The 14,643-nt window shown below is 50.5% G+C and overlaps 1 protein-coding gene across 4 annotated transcripts in view; it reads left to right on the forward strand.

Moving 5' to 3' along the window:
* Sh3pxd2b (SH3 and PX domains 2B) overlaps positions 1-14,643 on the forward strand; it is a 99,820-nt gene that overhangs the window by 58,190 nt on the left and 26,987 nt on the right. For 3 of the 4 annotated variants that reach the window (NM_001398763.1, XM_087571572.1, XM_087571571.1), the window contains 5 exon segments: positions 1,830-1,964; positions 5,333-5,437; positions 8,984-9,101; positions 12,019-12,245; positions 13,961-14,010. In NM_001398763.1, the coding sequence (NP_001385692.1) occupies positions 1,830-1,964; positions 5,333-5,437; positions 8,984-9,101; positions 12,019-12,245; positions 13,961-14,010 (635 nt within the window). 4 annotated transcript variants of the gene reach the window in all.

Raw genomic sequence — 14,643 nt, forward strand, 5'->3', positions numbered from 1 at the left:
CTTGTCTCAGTCCCCAGCCTGTAGCTGTCTGGGTTTGGTGGACTGTTGACCTTTGAGGGGAAGTGGATGACAGAGAACTAGGAATAGTGATGATAACCTCTGTGAAATATAAAGAAAGGACACATCACGTCGTGGCTGGATCCTGAGGCGGACCTAGGAACTGCCAAGGAAAGAAAACCAGAAAGCCCCAGACATGACTCTTCCCTATCTATCTATTGTCCGCCGTCCATTGCCACGCCTGGGTGGGGTGCCTGTAGCCAGCTATGTGGTAAAGAACACTTCACTTACTGTCCTCAGTGTATTTTTATATCTGTAACAGGCAGTGCCCACCTCAAGCACAATGATGCTGGAGAGGTTTGCAGCCCACGGGGGGTGGGGGGATCATTCTTTTCCACCCCCCCACCCCCCATCCAGCCTTCTTTGGCATCTCTATCCTGCATCCCTCCTCTCTCTCTCTCCTTCCCCTCCTGTTCTCTCCACTCAGGTGCAGGTGGTTAGGGTATACACTGCTCAGATGCCTTCCTAGAAGGGTCAACGACCAGAACCTGCCCACAGAGCCGAGAAGCAGCCCGCCTCCCCACGCACCACGCTGCCTCCTTCTCTTTGACGTCTCTGAATGGAGATGCTCCTTTTAAGTCTTTGTGGTGCATCTTTGTGAGCACTCCCATCTGTCTTGGTGGGTAGCAGGGCTTCACAGCTCCGGGGTGTGACGCACACACACACTGCTCACCAGGGAAGCCGCCTGCCTGGGCGCTCTTCCCACACTTTCCCCTCCTGGGACCACTGCCCAGCTCCAGTGCCATGATCTCCTCTTGCCTAACAACTTCACACCCTCAGTCTGGGGTGCTCTCTCCCCTGCCAGCCTCTGTCTCTCTCCACATGGCAGCCAGAGACACTTGTCCAGCTGTACATCTTCCCATTCCCTTCCTAGAAACCTTGAGTGACTCCTCAGGATGTAAAATTCCAAACTTACCAAGTCCTCAGCCTCAGACCAATGCTTTCCCTGGGGACGTCTCTCAGCACCATGGCTACCACCTGGCAGAAATCTGCCTCCCAACCTCATTCTACTCCTGAAGGCCTCCCTCCCTTCTCTGTCATAGAAGAGCCCACCTGCTCCAGTCCTCCCTCGTGGGATACCCAGGACGCCTTCCCTCGTGGGTCTCTGCTTTTTGCTTGGCACTCATTTGGCACAGTTTTGCCTATCCCGTTCATTCTCTGGTGTTCCGGGTATCCAAGCTGATATAATTTGACCTCTCATTCATATGTGTGTGTGTGTGTGTGTGTGTGTGTGTGTGTGTGTGTGTGTGTGTATACATATCTCCCATGTGTTTATCTCCCCTATAACCTTGAGTTATTTGAGGTGGGAAGGCATCAATTTTGTCTACTTTTGTGTCACTGGTCCCCAACAAAGGTAGGTAGAGCATCGTGGGAGACCTATGAATTCATAGGTGGGCTTAGGATGAATTTGGATGGATGAGACAGGCTGGGTGGTGACCTCAAGCTTAAACCGTCCCCTTGAGCTCCCTGCAGGCAGCCAGCTTCCAGGCAAATGCTATATCTAACTTACTTGGAACCTCTCGGAACCTTGAGTGCTCTTGGTAAACTTTGGTGCCTGCGTAAGAAAATGAACGAGAGGATGCAAGGGTAAAGAGTCGGGGCATGGGGATGGGGATTTAGCTCAGTGGTAGAGCGCTTGCCTAGCAAGCACAAGGCCCTGGGTTCGGTCCTCAGCTCCGGAAAAAAAAAAAAAAGAGTCGGGGCATGAGACAAATCCTGCCTCAGAGACTGTTGGGGCTAATGGGATGTCTGATAGCATTTGCTGTCCTCAGGGAGTGACCCGACCTCAGTGGACCCCATGGTCCTGGAGCAGTATGTGGTGGTAGCAAACTATCAGAAGCAGGAGAGCTCAGAGATCAGCCTCAGTGTGGGCCAAGTCGTGGACATCATCGAGAAGAATGAGTCAGGTAAGGACCTAGACCACCTTCCCCGTACCCTGGACCATCACCAAGCCCCACAAACCAGAAGCATGTGGGGACTCCAAAGCAAAGAACCAGACTAGGGGTTGGGGATTTAGCTCAGTGGTAGAGCACTTGCCTAGCAAGCGCAAGGCCCTGGGTTTGGTCCCCGGCTCCAAAAAAAAGAAAAAAAAAAAAAAAAGAAGCAGAGTAGCCTGGCTAGCCTGGCTCCTCAGAGCCACTGAGGACTCATAGCCACGGTCTGTTGGGTCAGGTGTTACCATTGTTTGAGGCCTGCTCCCCTAAATAGTCCTGGTTTTCAAATGCTTATCAACAGCCTTGAGCGCTCCTTGGTGAATTTTCATGTTGATTTCCCTTGGGAGTCCCCAAGAAAGCTGCAGATCCAAGAGAGGGGCCCCGTAGAGACTGTGTCTCAAAAACAAATTAGAAGAAACTCTTCAGAGGAGATGGGCATCTGCCTGTCTCTCAAGCCACCTGTCATCCTAGGGCCACTGGCCACATCCACCGGCAGTGAGGTGACTGAGATGGGACCTGGATGCCAGCAGGCATCGTTAGTTTTGTCATCCACAAGACACAGAAAACCGTCAGGGAACTGTGGAAAGAGTAAATGGTAAACCAAAGGAAGGGCACCTAAACCTGAGCTTGGCACACAACACAGGCTTTAGAAACGCAGGTTCCCTTCCCTGTTACAGAGCAGCCATCACACCGTGCAGGGAAAGCAAGCGGTGAGCAACCCCTCCCCCCCATGGGTTCCCAGTGGTTCATCATGTTCTCAGAGGCCCTCATGCTTTCAGGGTTGTTGTCAAGGATACAGGAGAAGGATGCACAGGCAGGTTGCGGGATGTACTGTGCTTCCATGGTCTATGATAGCCTGATGGCCGGTTAAGTCGGCGTGACTGTGGGGGGACAGTGTTTCCAGCATCCTTCGGGTTATGTTACCATGATTCCTGTGATTCATGATATCAGCGTTTGCCAAGCAGACCCCAACTGTGCAATCTAGGAAGGATCCCTGCTTCCAAGAATACAGGAAGACAGTGTTTCCGGCGTCCTCCCAGTCTGGTTGCCTTTAGTCATGAGGCTGGTGTTAGCCAACAAAACTCCATAATTGTGCAAACTAGAAGCCATTGGCTCTGCTGGCCTTGGAAGGAAGGGCTCCTCTGATGTCGTCTCAGTGTGCTGTGCTCCGACTCTTTCGAGGTCACTTGTGTGAGTGGAAAAGCTGGGAGGGCTTACCTCACAGCGGGCAGCACTCACTTCTGCAGGGGACATCAGCTGAAGGTCCATCAGGGCAATTCTGTTCTGATACTGCACACCTAGTGGTGTGTTGGATCCCTGGGCTCGGTCTCCCAGGCCACCCCTCATTGGTTCGGACCAGTTGTTCTGCCTGCACTTTCCGCAGCTAGCTATCAAGCATGCTCTGCACAGCCCCTCTCTGGCACCATTAAGTAGATCACATGACCAAGAGAACCATGCTTTCAGGGTCATTGTCAAGGATACACTGAAGGATACAGGTGAAGGGATGCACAAGCATGTTGTGAGAGACATCCTGTGCCTCCACAGTCTCTGTGGATGCTGCCTTACAGGAATTTGCATGCTCAGCAAGCCCTATAGACCCCTGGGGTTCTCAGCAGATTTTATCGCAGAGGCACAATTGACAGCTGTGTTGACCTGTGACTAAATAAAAGGGGTCAGATCAAATGCTAACAGACAGTGAGGAAGCCAGCCAGGCCTGCTTAGCCAGGTTCCTTTTAGCAACTGTTTATTCCAGAGTATGGGGTAGGAACCCTTCCAATATGGGATTTTGTAATCTATTATCAAAGTGGGTCAGATAATTTAATTTCTTTATAGCCAGGAGCTCTGAGGTGGAGAAGATTAGAACCTATTTTTAGCTTCTATGACTTCCCCTGGGAGAGGGAAATCCTCGCTTCCGTGCCTGCCTTGAGGAGAAAAAGCAGATGCAAGGGGCAGGCAGCAGAGGACACAGAGGAACTGCATCCCAGTCTTCTGAGGCCTAAAGTGCTACTGAAGTCATGAGAGCTATGGGACTAGTGACCCGTGGTGACAACTGAAAACTACATGTCATCTCGCTCCAATCCCTGTGCTGTGACTGAATGAACGAGACTCCAAGTGACTCACTATTTGCCCCCAGGTCTCTACAGAGTTAGATTTCTGCTGTTCCCAAGAGTGATGCCTACAAGTTATAGAGCAAGGAGATACCAGGGGCACGAAGGAAGAAATACCTATTCCCTGGGCCACTAGAGAGGGGTGCTAGGAAGGATGTGAGGTGGGAAGATACATTGGGCAGATCGTGCTCTGGTCCCTTATATAAACAGGTGGAGTGTTTGCTGCTGACCTGTCCATACTTTACGTCCTCTCTAGGTGACAGTGTACTTCCTGTAATGTAGGTACCACGTGAATAGTTATTTTACTGTTCGTTTAGAGCAGCGTGGGCCGTGGCCCCTTCGGGGTCGCATATCATATATCCTGCTTATCAGATATTTACCTTACAATCCACAACAGTAGCAAAGTTACAGTTATTCAAGTAGCAATGAAATAATCTTATGATTGGGAGTCACTGCGACACAGGCACTCCATTAAAAGGTCGCAGCATTAGGAAGGTTGAGAGCCACTGGTTGTGGAGAGTAAGATTAAGGGTCTATGTATTCAGTACACCTAGAGGGGTTTTTAGGTGTTTTTTTTTTAATATTATTTCATGGTTGGTAAACACAATATAAAAACCATAGACACTGAGGGATTAGATCATGGGTATCTTTAGGTAGCGGCCACTGGGCCCACACTAGCCCGTCCTTGGAGACACAGGATGTGAATGAAAAGCCTGCCGAGGTTCCACTTGACATGCACCGAGTACCTTTCTCGGCCTGTTCCTGTAGGATCAAACACAGACCACAGCTGTGCCGTACGTCTGATGTATGCGGTCACCTCTATTATCCTCTTGGTGGCTCGGTTTTTTCATTGGACAATGAGGACGATAATGTGACAGTGACATCAAATAACACAAGTACAGTGGGCAGCACATTGCATTCTCTACTGACGGCAAATGTGCTTTTTGCTCAGGGCAACCACCCTCCACTCTGTCCCAGGCTCGGGAGCAAGTTTCTCTTCTTGCTAGCTTCTTGTTTTCTTTTCTTCAATTTGTAGCTACTCTTGGCTACTCTTGCCTTCTACCCAGCGAACTAGGAATTTGTCTAGCCTAACCTGAACACTAACTGTTGAGTGGCAGAATACACAGCTCTCACGGCACCTTTGGGACAGTCCCTTAGGTGCCAAAGGACAGCTGGATTATTGCTTTTTCGCTTTGCCCCACTGACAGCACCCTGAACTCTACTTGCTTACAGGTTGGTGGTTCGTCAGCACTGCTGAAGAGCAAGGCTGGGTCCCTGCAACCTGCCTCGAGGGCCAGGATGGTGTGCAAGATGAGTTTTCCCTTCAGCCTGAAGAAGGTAGGAGGGAACTTCCTCCTCACCCCTTCGTGACAGCCTCTGCTCGGGGATTGATAGCCCACTAGTTCAGGATCTAAAGCCTGTGAACAGGGTGGGATTAGACCTATAGGGCAAACCTGTACTTCCTCATGGGCTTGTGGGAGCTACCTTTGGTGAGCCTTGCCAAAGCTGGGCCCTCATCCCTTGATGAGACCCCCCTCCCCAGCCTGACTGCTGGCACCCCACTACTCTCTAACATTGCTTTGGTGACCACAATACCAAACCCTATTTACTCACTTGCAAAACTTCCAACTCCATGTGTTTAAACATGTCTGATTTTTCTGCTGGTTTAAGTGTCCCCTTCTGTCTCCCATATACTTTCTTTTCCTGGGGACATTTCATGGTAGATGTTCTTTGTAGTGATGCCTTACACTCCAGCAATGCCCAAGGCCTAAGACTTCCTCTCCCTGGAAGCTTCCTAAAGCAGAGGCCCTCAGTGCCTCTGATAGTACACAGAGAGTGTGAGAGCCAGACAGCCTGAGTGTGACTCTTACCTCTGCCACATACATAGGCCAGAACGCAATCTTTGGCCAGAGTCACCTAAGCTCCAGCCTTCTCTGCTGAACGAGGGGTCGGTGGAGGTCTGTGTCCCTGTCCTGCCTGGGGAGTGACCATTGTTGGGTTTCAGTTGATGGCTCTGAGGTAGCACAGAGACAAATCAAGGATGTTGAGAAAAAGGGTAAAGAAGGGACTCTTGAAACACAAAATTTACACATCCCAAGATTGCAGTGGCTTTGCATTAAGTTGAATTATGGTGACACTCCACAGAGTGTGCACACTGCTTCAGTGGACCTCCAGGAGCTGGGGGCCAAGCTAGCACAGGTTACTACAGAGTGAGCTCAGATTAAAGGGAGGGGGTACAGTGCAGGCAGCCTGTGTCCCCTTACAGTCTGTGATAGTACTCCTGAGAAGGATCTAATGTTTCACAGGCATGGAATCTCAGGAAGGCTGAGATTTCCTCACACAAGCAAGAGCACATTTTCCTGCAGGTTTAGCATTTTCTTTCCTGCTATTCTCACGGTGTCTCAATATAATCGTTCTGGGAATAGAATGACTACTGGCACCTCTTCGCTCACACTGAAGCTCATTCCCCGGGCATCAGTCCTCTCTAGGATGGCTGGGGCTGGGAGTAGACTCAGGTAGATTCCTCCTTGGAGAACACTGCTAGGTGCTCCCAGGCCTACAGCCCCTGGGAGTATGTTCCTCTTAACTCTGCCTTCTGCCCTCCCTCCACATGCTACCTGGCCAGTTTCCTGGAGGTACTGCTCTCTGCCCCGGTCTGTGGGTCGCCGCCGGACTCTGGGGGACTTGTATGCCATCAGCTGGCGTCAAGGTGCCTACCCTCGGAGATTCCCCTGCATTCGGTGCTTGGAGCCAAGTCCCTGCATCTGCATGAGCTCCCTGCTCTGGGACTGCCCACGCCTGCTGCATGTCAAAAACATGGTCTTGTCAATCTTGTGTGTACAAGCATGCAGGATGGGGAGGAGTGGGCCTGGGGTATTTGATGGCCTTGGAGCTAGGAGGCGTCCCAGGTAACAAAGGTGCCTGGGTTTTCTAGGATGGTGACTGGGCAGCCCCGTTACTTTTACCAGACTTGTAAAAGCCACATCAACCAGATAAAGTCAGGCCATTACAGTGGCTCATACCTGTAATCCTAGCACTTGAAGGCTACTCTTAAAGGGACAAGAGGACCATGAGGTGGAGGACAGCTTTAAGCTACATAGTGAGACAAGAGAGGGGGGGTGGGGAGAGAGAGAGAGAGAGAGAGAGAGAGAGAGAGAGAGAGAGAGAGAGGTCCCCTTGCCACCTGTGCTCTGTTCCATTGCATTCACACAGTTCAATTCCCTGAGACACTGGTCCCAGGTACCTATCAGGGTATCAGGGACAGTCACCAAAAACTCAGCTTCTTCTTCAACACAGGCACTAGGACTGTTCCTCCCCACCACCACCCCCAGAGTCCTCCCACCGTATGCCATCCCTAAACCATTCACAGCAGCCAGGCCTTGCAGTGCTGTGACTTCAGGGTCACATGCCGGAACTCAGCCACCCCTATGGCACATGGACAAGCCACAGCAGAACAGGCTGTGTTTGTGCAGCCCTGAGCTCAGGCCAGAGTCTCTCAGCAGCTCTAACATCCCAGAGCTTGAGAAGCCTCCCAGCTGGAGATGGAGGAGACCCAGGGCTCATGGGTTTGAATGCACTGAGGATCCAGGTAGTTCCCCTTCCCACCTGGACCACACAAAATTACTATGCTAGGCTGGCAGAATCCATCTATCCATCCATCCATCCATCCATCCATCCTTCCTTCCTTCCTTCCTTCCTTCCTTCCTTCCTTCCTTCCTTCCTCCTATCCCAGCCTGGTGCCTGCTGATTCGGCACAAGAGGAAATAGCTGACCATGCTGAATACAGGATGTGTGCCACACATCAGCACAGCCCCGTCAGAGCTGGTCAGCAGGCCATTTCAATAAATAAATAAATGCCTGTGTGCTTCCACTTCCTCTGCGGCAGCTGGCTGGCAACGAAAGACTCAAGTGTTTTCCCAAGAACCATGAGCACTAAGCCATGGACTGAAATGTCACCTAAGAACAGCCCTCTCATCTCCTCACTGGGCCCCTCTCGGTCATGTGTCCGTGTTTCTCTGTGACACTGAAGATGGGACCTGCTCCCTCACTTCACTCTCCCCAAGCACTGTGAGCACTGTGAGCACTGTGAGCACTGTGAGCGAGGACTGTGAGCACTGTGAGCACTGTGAGCGAGCACTGTGAGCACTGTGCCCAGGGGCTGCGAATGAGCAGGGTCTCTGGGCTGCTGTAGTGACACAGTGGGAGTCAGCTCTGAAGGAGGAGTGTGTGCTGTAAGGATGGGACTGACTTGTGGGGACAGTGAGGTCAGAAGCAACCCAGCCACGCAGGCAATAAGCAAGGTTGGATCGGGGCTGCAACCTGGCCAATAAACAGTCACTGTCTAGGTAACCAGAAGTGCTATCTGTCCCTTCCTTGGTGGCAATTTTAGCTTTATCTCTGAACGCTTAGTCTCCAGCAATAAGAACTAGGAAGAGCCCAAGGGGCTTCAACTCACTGTGTGAACAAGGTGTACCCCGCATGGTGGGACTTCAGAATACGCCTCTGATCTAAACCGAGGCTCATTCACAAAACAATTACTAGCTTTTCCAGGCATGGTCTAGTGCTGGAGACAAAGACATGACTGAGATAGACCAATCCCTGTCTCCATTGGAGCCCGTAAACCTGAGCAAGGGAGATGAGGATGCTGTGGGTCAGAGTGTTGCATGAAGTCATGGGCCATGACCTTAAGGCACAGACTGACTGGCTACAAGGGCAATTCTTCAATGCTGAGGGTGTCAGAAGGACTGGGGCCTCTAAGAGCTTGACGGTTGGGGTGGACCTCAGAAATCGCAGAGAGAATTTCCCTCTGTGTGATTGCAGTTCACAGCCAGCCTCCTGGCTCCTCCTATCTGTTCCTCACCCCATCGCCCTTTGTCCCTGCAGAGGAGAAGTATACGGTCATCTACCCGTACACAGCCCGTGATCAGGATGAAATGAACCTGGAGCGAGGGGTTGTGGTGGAGGTCATCCAGAAGAACCTGGAGGGCTGGTGGAAGATCAGGTACCTGCCTGGGCCTTTCCCTGTGGTTGGGTGGGCTCTGCATCTCTCATGAGCTCCAGCTTCACAGAGTCTGCGAGCAGCTACAGACAGGTGACATTTGTGTCAGCCATGAGTGCACTTTGGTGCCGTTTGGGCTCCCTCCCTGCCCATACCAGTCCTGTAAAGTCCAAATAAACAAGACCTCTAAGCTCCCCCAAGCCTCAGAGAGTAGAGTGCTACCGGATGTTTTACAGCAAAGCCTGGGCGCATAGTGGGCCACTGGGTCACGTCTGTGTAAGCACACTGTGGGGTTGGCAGAAGTCACCCAATAAAGCCTTTCTCAGAAGTCGCCCATCATTAAATGGCATGTGGCTGTCAGTCACAGTGTCATAGTACAGACTAACACACCCTGGAACCTCACGGCTCTGGAGTTCAGGAGGGTCTCCACCTGGCTCGGACTTGGAGGCAGTTGTCAGGATGAGCGTAAGGGTCATCTGAGGCGGGAGGTATTGGAACCCATGCCCTCCTCACCCCCGAGCTGGCCCATCCTCCATTTTGTACCCCTGTGCTGTGGCTTTGTGCCACCAATGGTGGCCGGAGAAGGCAGGTCGTGTTGCATTTGCAACCAGCTTTTTCCACTTAAAGCAAGACTTATATAGAAGTTCTTTTGAGTTTGACAAGTGCTTGATTGTATGGATTCCGATCTCCTTGTAAATTTGCCTCCAGTTACAAATGACCCCTTTTTCACAGAAACCCAGACCATTTCATTTTTTAAAAAGTAGTTCCTTCTTTCTCTTTTCTTTTCCTTCCTTCCTTTTCATTTTGAAAGGGGACCACTGTACATAGAGTGCCTATTCTGGAGCTCACTCTGTAGACCAGGCTAGCCTCAAATTTGCAGAGATCTTCCTGCCTCTGTACTGGAATTAAAGGTGTACGCCACCGTGCCTGCTCTTTACCTGGTTCTTTTTTCTTTTTCTTTCCCTTTTTTTTTGTTTGTGAGACAGGGTTTTAGTGTAGCCTTGGCTGTCCTAGAACTCACTCTGTAGACCTGGATGGCCTGAAACTCAGAGGTCTGCCTGCCTCTGCCTCTCAAGGGCTGGGATCAAAGGTGTGCACCCCCGCTGCCCGACTTCTTTGATTCTTTCTTTTTTTTTTTTTTCTTTTCTTTTTTTCAGAGCTGGGGACCGAACCCAGGGCCTTGCGCTCGCTAGGCAAGCGCTCTACCGCTGAGCTAAATCCCCAACCCCAACTTCTTTGATTCTTAATGAGATTTGGCTCTGCCATGTTTCATGAGTAGTCAGCTGGGTTTATTCCTCTTTCCCCAAAGGTGTGGGCACCTGTTTGGAGAGGTACTGGTACTTGTAGCTCCTAGTGGGGTTGGCTGATCTCCATGGTGTAAATACCTATCTTGTGATCACTTTCAAGTACCCAGTGAGATGCCACTACCTGTGGAGTTCCGAAGATACCAGTGCAGTGGAGGAGCCAGCAGGCACTTGCTCTAGCATTTCTCAGGTCCAAACAGGCCTCTCTAGTTATTGTTTTGAAACCCAAGTTTAATCATGTGAGAATTAAGTGGCCATTTCCCTCACTGATACCCTTTTTAGGGACAGTGAGCTGGTGTGTCAGAGTCCCTGTCATTCTTCTGTGCAGTGGCAGCCAACACGAACTACTGCACCATTCATGTCTCAGTATCTTTGTGTCAGCTATCCCACAGCCCTGTCCTGTCAGTGCGAGGCTTTGCACCAGGAGTGGCGGCTGCTAGGAAAGGGCCAGGAAGAACAAGTTAAGAAAGCTGAGTCCATTCCTGCCACAGATTTGCTTGTAAAGCGAGTGAGGTATTTAATACCAATGGGTCCCAGACGTCTTACCTTTAAAACAGATCCCAATTCCAGATGAAAATCCTTTACCTGAAATGCATGGGACCAGAAGTCTGGGATCTGGGATGTTTTCATCATTGGGGAATGTTGCCTATGTGTAACTCGATGTCTTGGATTTGAGGAAGGGTATTGGTAAACCCAGATTCACTGTGTTGCATAGATGGCCTATACATAGCCAGATGAGTTCATGCGAGTCTAATGCAGCTGCATTTTGGCAGTAATTCATCACATGATGTCAAGTGTGGAATTTTCCATTTGCGGTGGCACATTGGTGCCAAAGAAGCTTCACTGGGAGATGGGGGCCATCTTGCCGAGGTCGACTGGGTTCAAACACATATGAGCTGTAAAGTGCTTAGGGCAGGACTGACAAAGTAGGTGCCAAGAGTGCTGGCTGTCACTGTCATGACCATCACCATCACAGTGGTACCTCAAGAGGACAGCTCTGACAGAGCTTTACTGCAGTACCCCCGTGATATGATACACCCATTGGTAGCCTGTCCCCTTGGCCTTTCATTTCTTCACTGAATTCACCAATACCCAGTTGCTCACACCCAGTGAGTTGTGTTCAAACTAGGAGATAGGGAATCCATAGCCAGATGCACTTTACAGATGCACGGATTACAGAGTGTGCAGAAGCCAGAGGGCCGTCATGGAGATTGGGCCTCACTGAGGGTTAGAAGACTCAAAGACATCAAGTAAAACCTGGGGAGAGGAACAGGTGCCACTGGGAGGGAGAGCAAGTAGCTCGCTAGGTAGAACAGCGCTGTGGGGAGGTGACTAGTGGTGGTGCATTTTGGAGACTTCAAGAGGAAGGGGTGTGTGGGACATGGTGTTTGTTGAGAGGGGCAAATGGAGAGTAGGTGGGGAGGGCCTGGAAGTTCAGGCCTGGCTTGGACATCATCAGAGGGCAATGAATTGCGTAAAGCCTTTGGCCCACAACAGTGAGAAATCACTGTCCACCATCCTGGACCAAATGTATACAGGCATAGCTTCATCCCACCCCTCCAATCCCCAAAAGCCCCACAGACCAACCTGACTAGAATCCTTCCTCTTCCTCCCAGGTTCCAGGGCAAAGAGGGCTGGGCCCCTGCTTCCTACCTAAAGAAGAGCAGTGGGGAGCCCTTGCCTCCAAAGCTGGGCCCCAGCTCATCCGCTCACTCAGGGGCCCTTGACCTGGATGGTGTTTCCCGGCAACAGAATGCTGTGGGCAGGGAGAAGGAGCTGCTCAACAACCAGAGGGATGGCCGGTTTGAAGGTCGCCTGGCGCCAGACGGTGACGTTAAACAGAGTGAGTGACGCCCACCCTTGCTCAGCTGAGTTCTATCTGAGCTTAGCGCAGCTCCCTTCTTCCTTGAAGCATCCCTGCCATCTGATGATATCCTGAAGATAACAATAAAAGTTTGGGGACTTTGGGTATCTCACTGAGACCACCAGACCAGCAGATCACAGAATCTAAACAGTGTGCTGGTCCTTCCTTAGAATGTTACGGTGTGTCATGACGGTCAAGCACCTGCTGTGTGTCAGGGGTCTCCTGATTAGCTCCCTGGCTCCTCCTTTGAGGGACTGCTTTTTGTTTGACAGATAATAATCAGAGAAATAGACCAAGGCTACTCACTTGGTAACAGTGGGCCTGGGGGGTCGAACCAAGGCTTACACCCCTCTAGTGTTCTCCATGGCCTCCTATGTGAACCAGAGGGAGAAAGGCTGTCCCCATGTTGGGTTTGCTTCACCCATTTTGCTTTTCGGAGTTTCCCTATTTGTATTTTACTACTACATTATAATACTGATATAATTTTACCACACACTGAAAGCAGGGTTACCCATAGCTATCTGTATTGTGCCTGGAACTGTGTCCCCAATATCCTGGGCCGGCCCTGAGGGCAGTGAGAATCTGGAGAAAGGACTCTACTCCTCACAGCGATGAGGGCTGAGCTTCATGCTCCCTGCAAGAGCCTAAGTGATAGGAGCTTCGTGACTGCTGCAGGCAGTGGCAGGGGCTGTGGCCAGTCCCAAGTTCTGTGACTCTGGTCTCTCACGGTCAAGAGCACAGCCCACTAATAGTAGGGGACCAAATGAAAATCTGAAGTGACGTGACTTTGTTAGGATGTTTACATGTTAAATCAAGGTCTTCTCCCCCAACACACACATGTACACACACACACACACACACACACACACACACACACACACACACCCCTTGATTCACAGTGGCTCATTTGATCTAGACACTCATTCTCATTCCACACAGCAGAGGAAGTTTGTGTCTACAGCTGAGATGATACTTCTACACAGTCAAGAATCTTGGTCTCCAGCATCTGTTTTGTGTTGCCCTCCTCATCCAACGTGGCCCATCATGGTCCAGCCATTGGGATGGGAGGGGTGAAATAGCACAAATCCTCCACCTTCCCTCACGTTCCGCTGGACTTATTCGGTGGCAACACTAATCTGCAAGGAAGTCTAGAAACGGTTGTCCTTATGGAGGTGCTAAATGTCTTAGCTAAGACCTGGTACTTTCTAATATTATACAAGATGAGGAAATAGGGTATTTCACGTTACTCCTGCTGCCAGGCAGAGGTGGGTATCCAATTAGACTGTTCTACAGAAAAGGACCTATGGCTCAGAGTCAAACAGTAATTTTGCCCTGTGCTGGGAGCCCATGAGTCTGGGCCTAGCCCTGTATAGCTCTGAGTTCATGTTTTATGCCCTGAGTGAACAGCCTCCTGTTACTTGGTGATCGGTGCCAATCATCTATTGTTCCCATTTAGAAAAAGTCCAGGGGAGGCTGTGATTTTGGTCTCTCATGGTCAAGAGCACAGTCCACTAGTATAGTAGGGGACCAAATGAAGGTCCCGAGACAAGCATGAGGAGAGCAGAGCCAGGCTGTCCTCACATGTGGCTCCTGGACAGAGGCGGGAGGGATAAGACCCCACCTGACTCCCACAGCTGGGAATCTATCTGTGGAGCTCTGCATGTGATTGAAATGGAGTCTGGTTTCCCCCATAGGATCACCAAAGATGAGGCAAAGACCCCCTCCTCGCCGGGACATGACCATTGTAAGTACCCTTGCCCTAGAGCTCATCTCCTTGGCCTAGGGCTTGTCTGGGGCACCCACTAGACCTCACATACTCCAGTTCTTTTCAAGGAGTTCTTCTTGAAGACAAAGCAACCTATGTGTAACAGGCCCAAGGTTAGACAAGGTACAGGTTCACCTGTGGTGACATTCTGTTACTCTGATCCATTTTTAACTCTAAAGATATATTTACTTACTTATATATAGACTAGAGTCTCACTATATAGCCATGATTAGCCTGGAATTCTCTATGTAGACCAAGTTGGCCTCCAACTCACAGAGCTTCGCCTGCTCTGCCTCCTGGATGCTGGAATAAATGGTTTTTTGCCTCCATGCCCTACCTATAGGTACCTTTTTAACCAATATAGGCTGAGCATCCTTAATCCAAAAATCCAAAATGCTCCCAAATCTTAACACTTTGAGCACCAATGTGGAAAGCTCAAAAGTAGAAAGAAAATTCCATACCTGAGCTCATGTGACAGATCACAGGCACACTAAAAATATCGTAAAATGCTCAACCCTGGCTAGATACACGTGGAGCATCTGTGTATCTGGTGTTTGAACTTGGGTCCCATCACCACGATGACTCACTGTGTATGCAGATATTCAGACTATA

The sequence above is a fragment of the Rattus norvegicus genome, chromosome 10 (genome assembly GCF_021556685.1).
Source record: "Rattus norvegicus strain SHRSP/BbbUtx chromosome 10, alternate assembly SHRSP_T2T, whole genome shotgun sequence".
Lineage (NCBI taxonomy): Eukaryota > Metazoa > Chordata > Mammalia > Rodentia > Muridae > Rattus > Rattus norvegicus.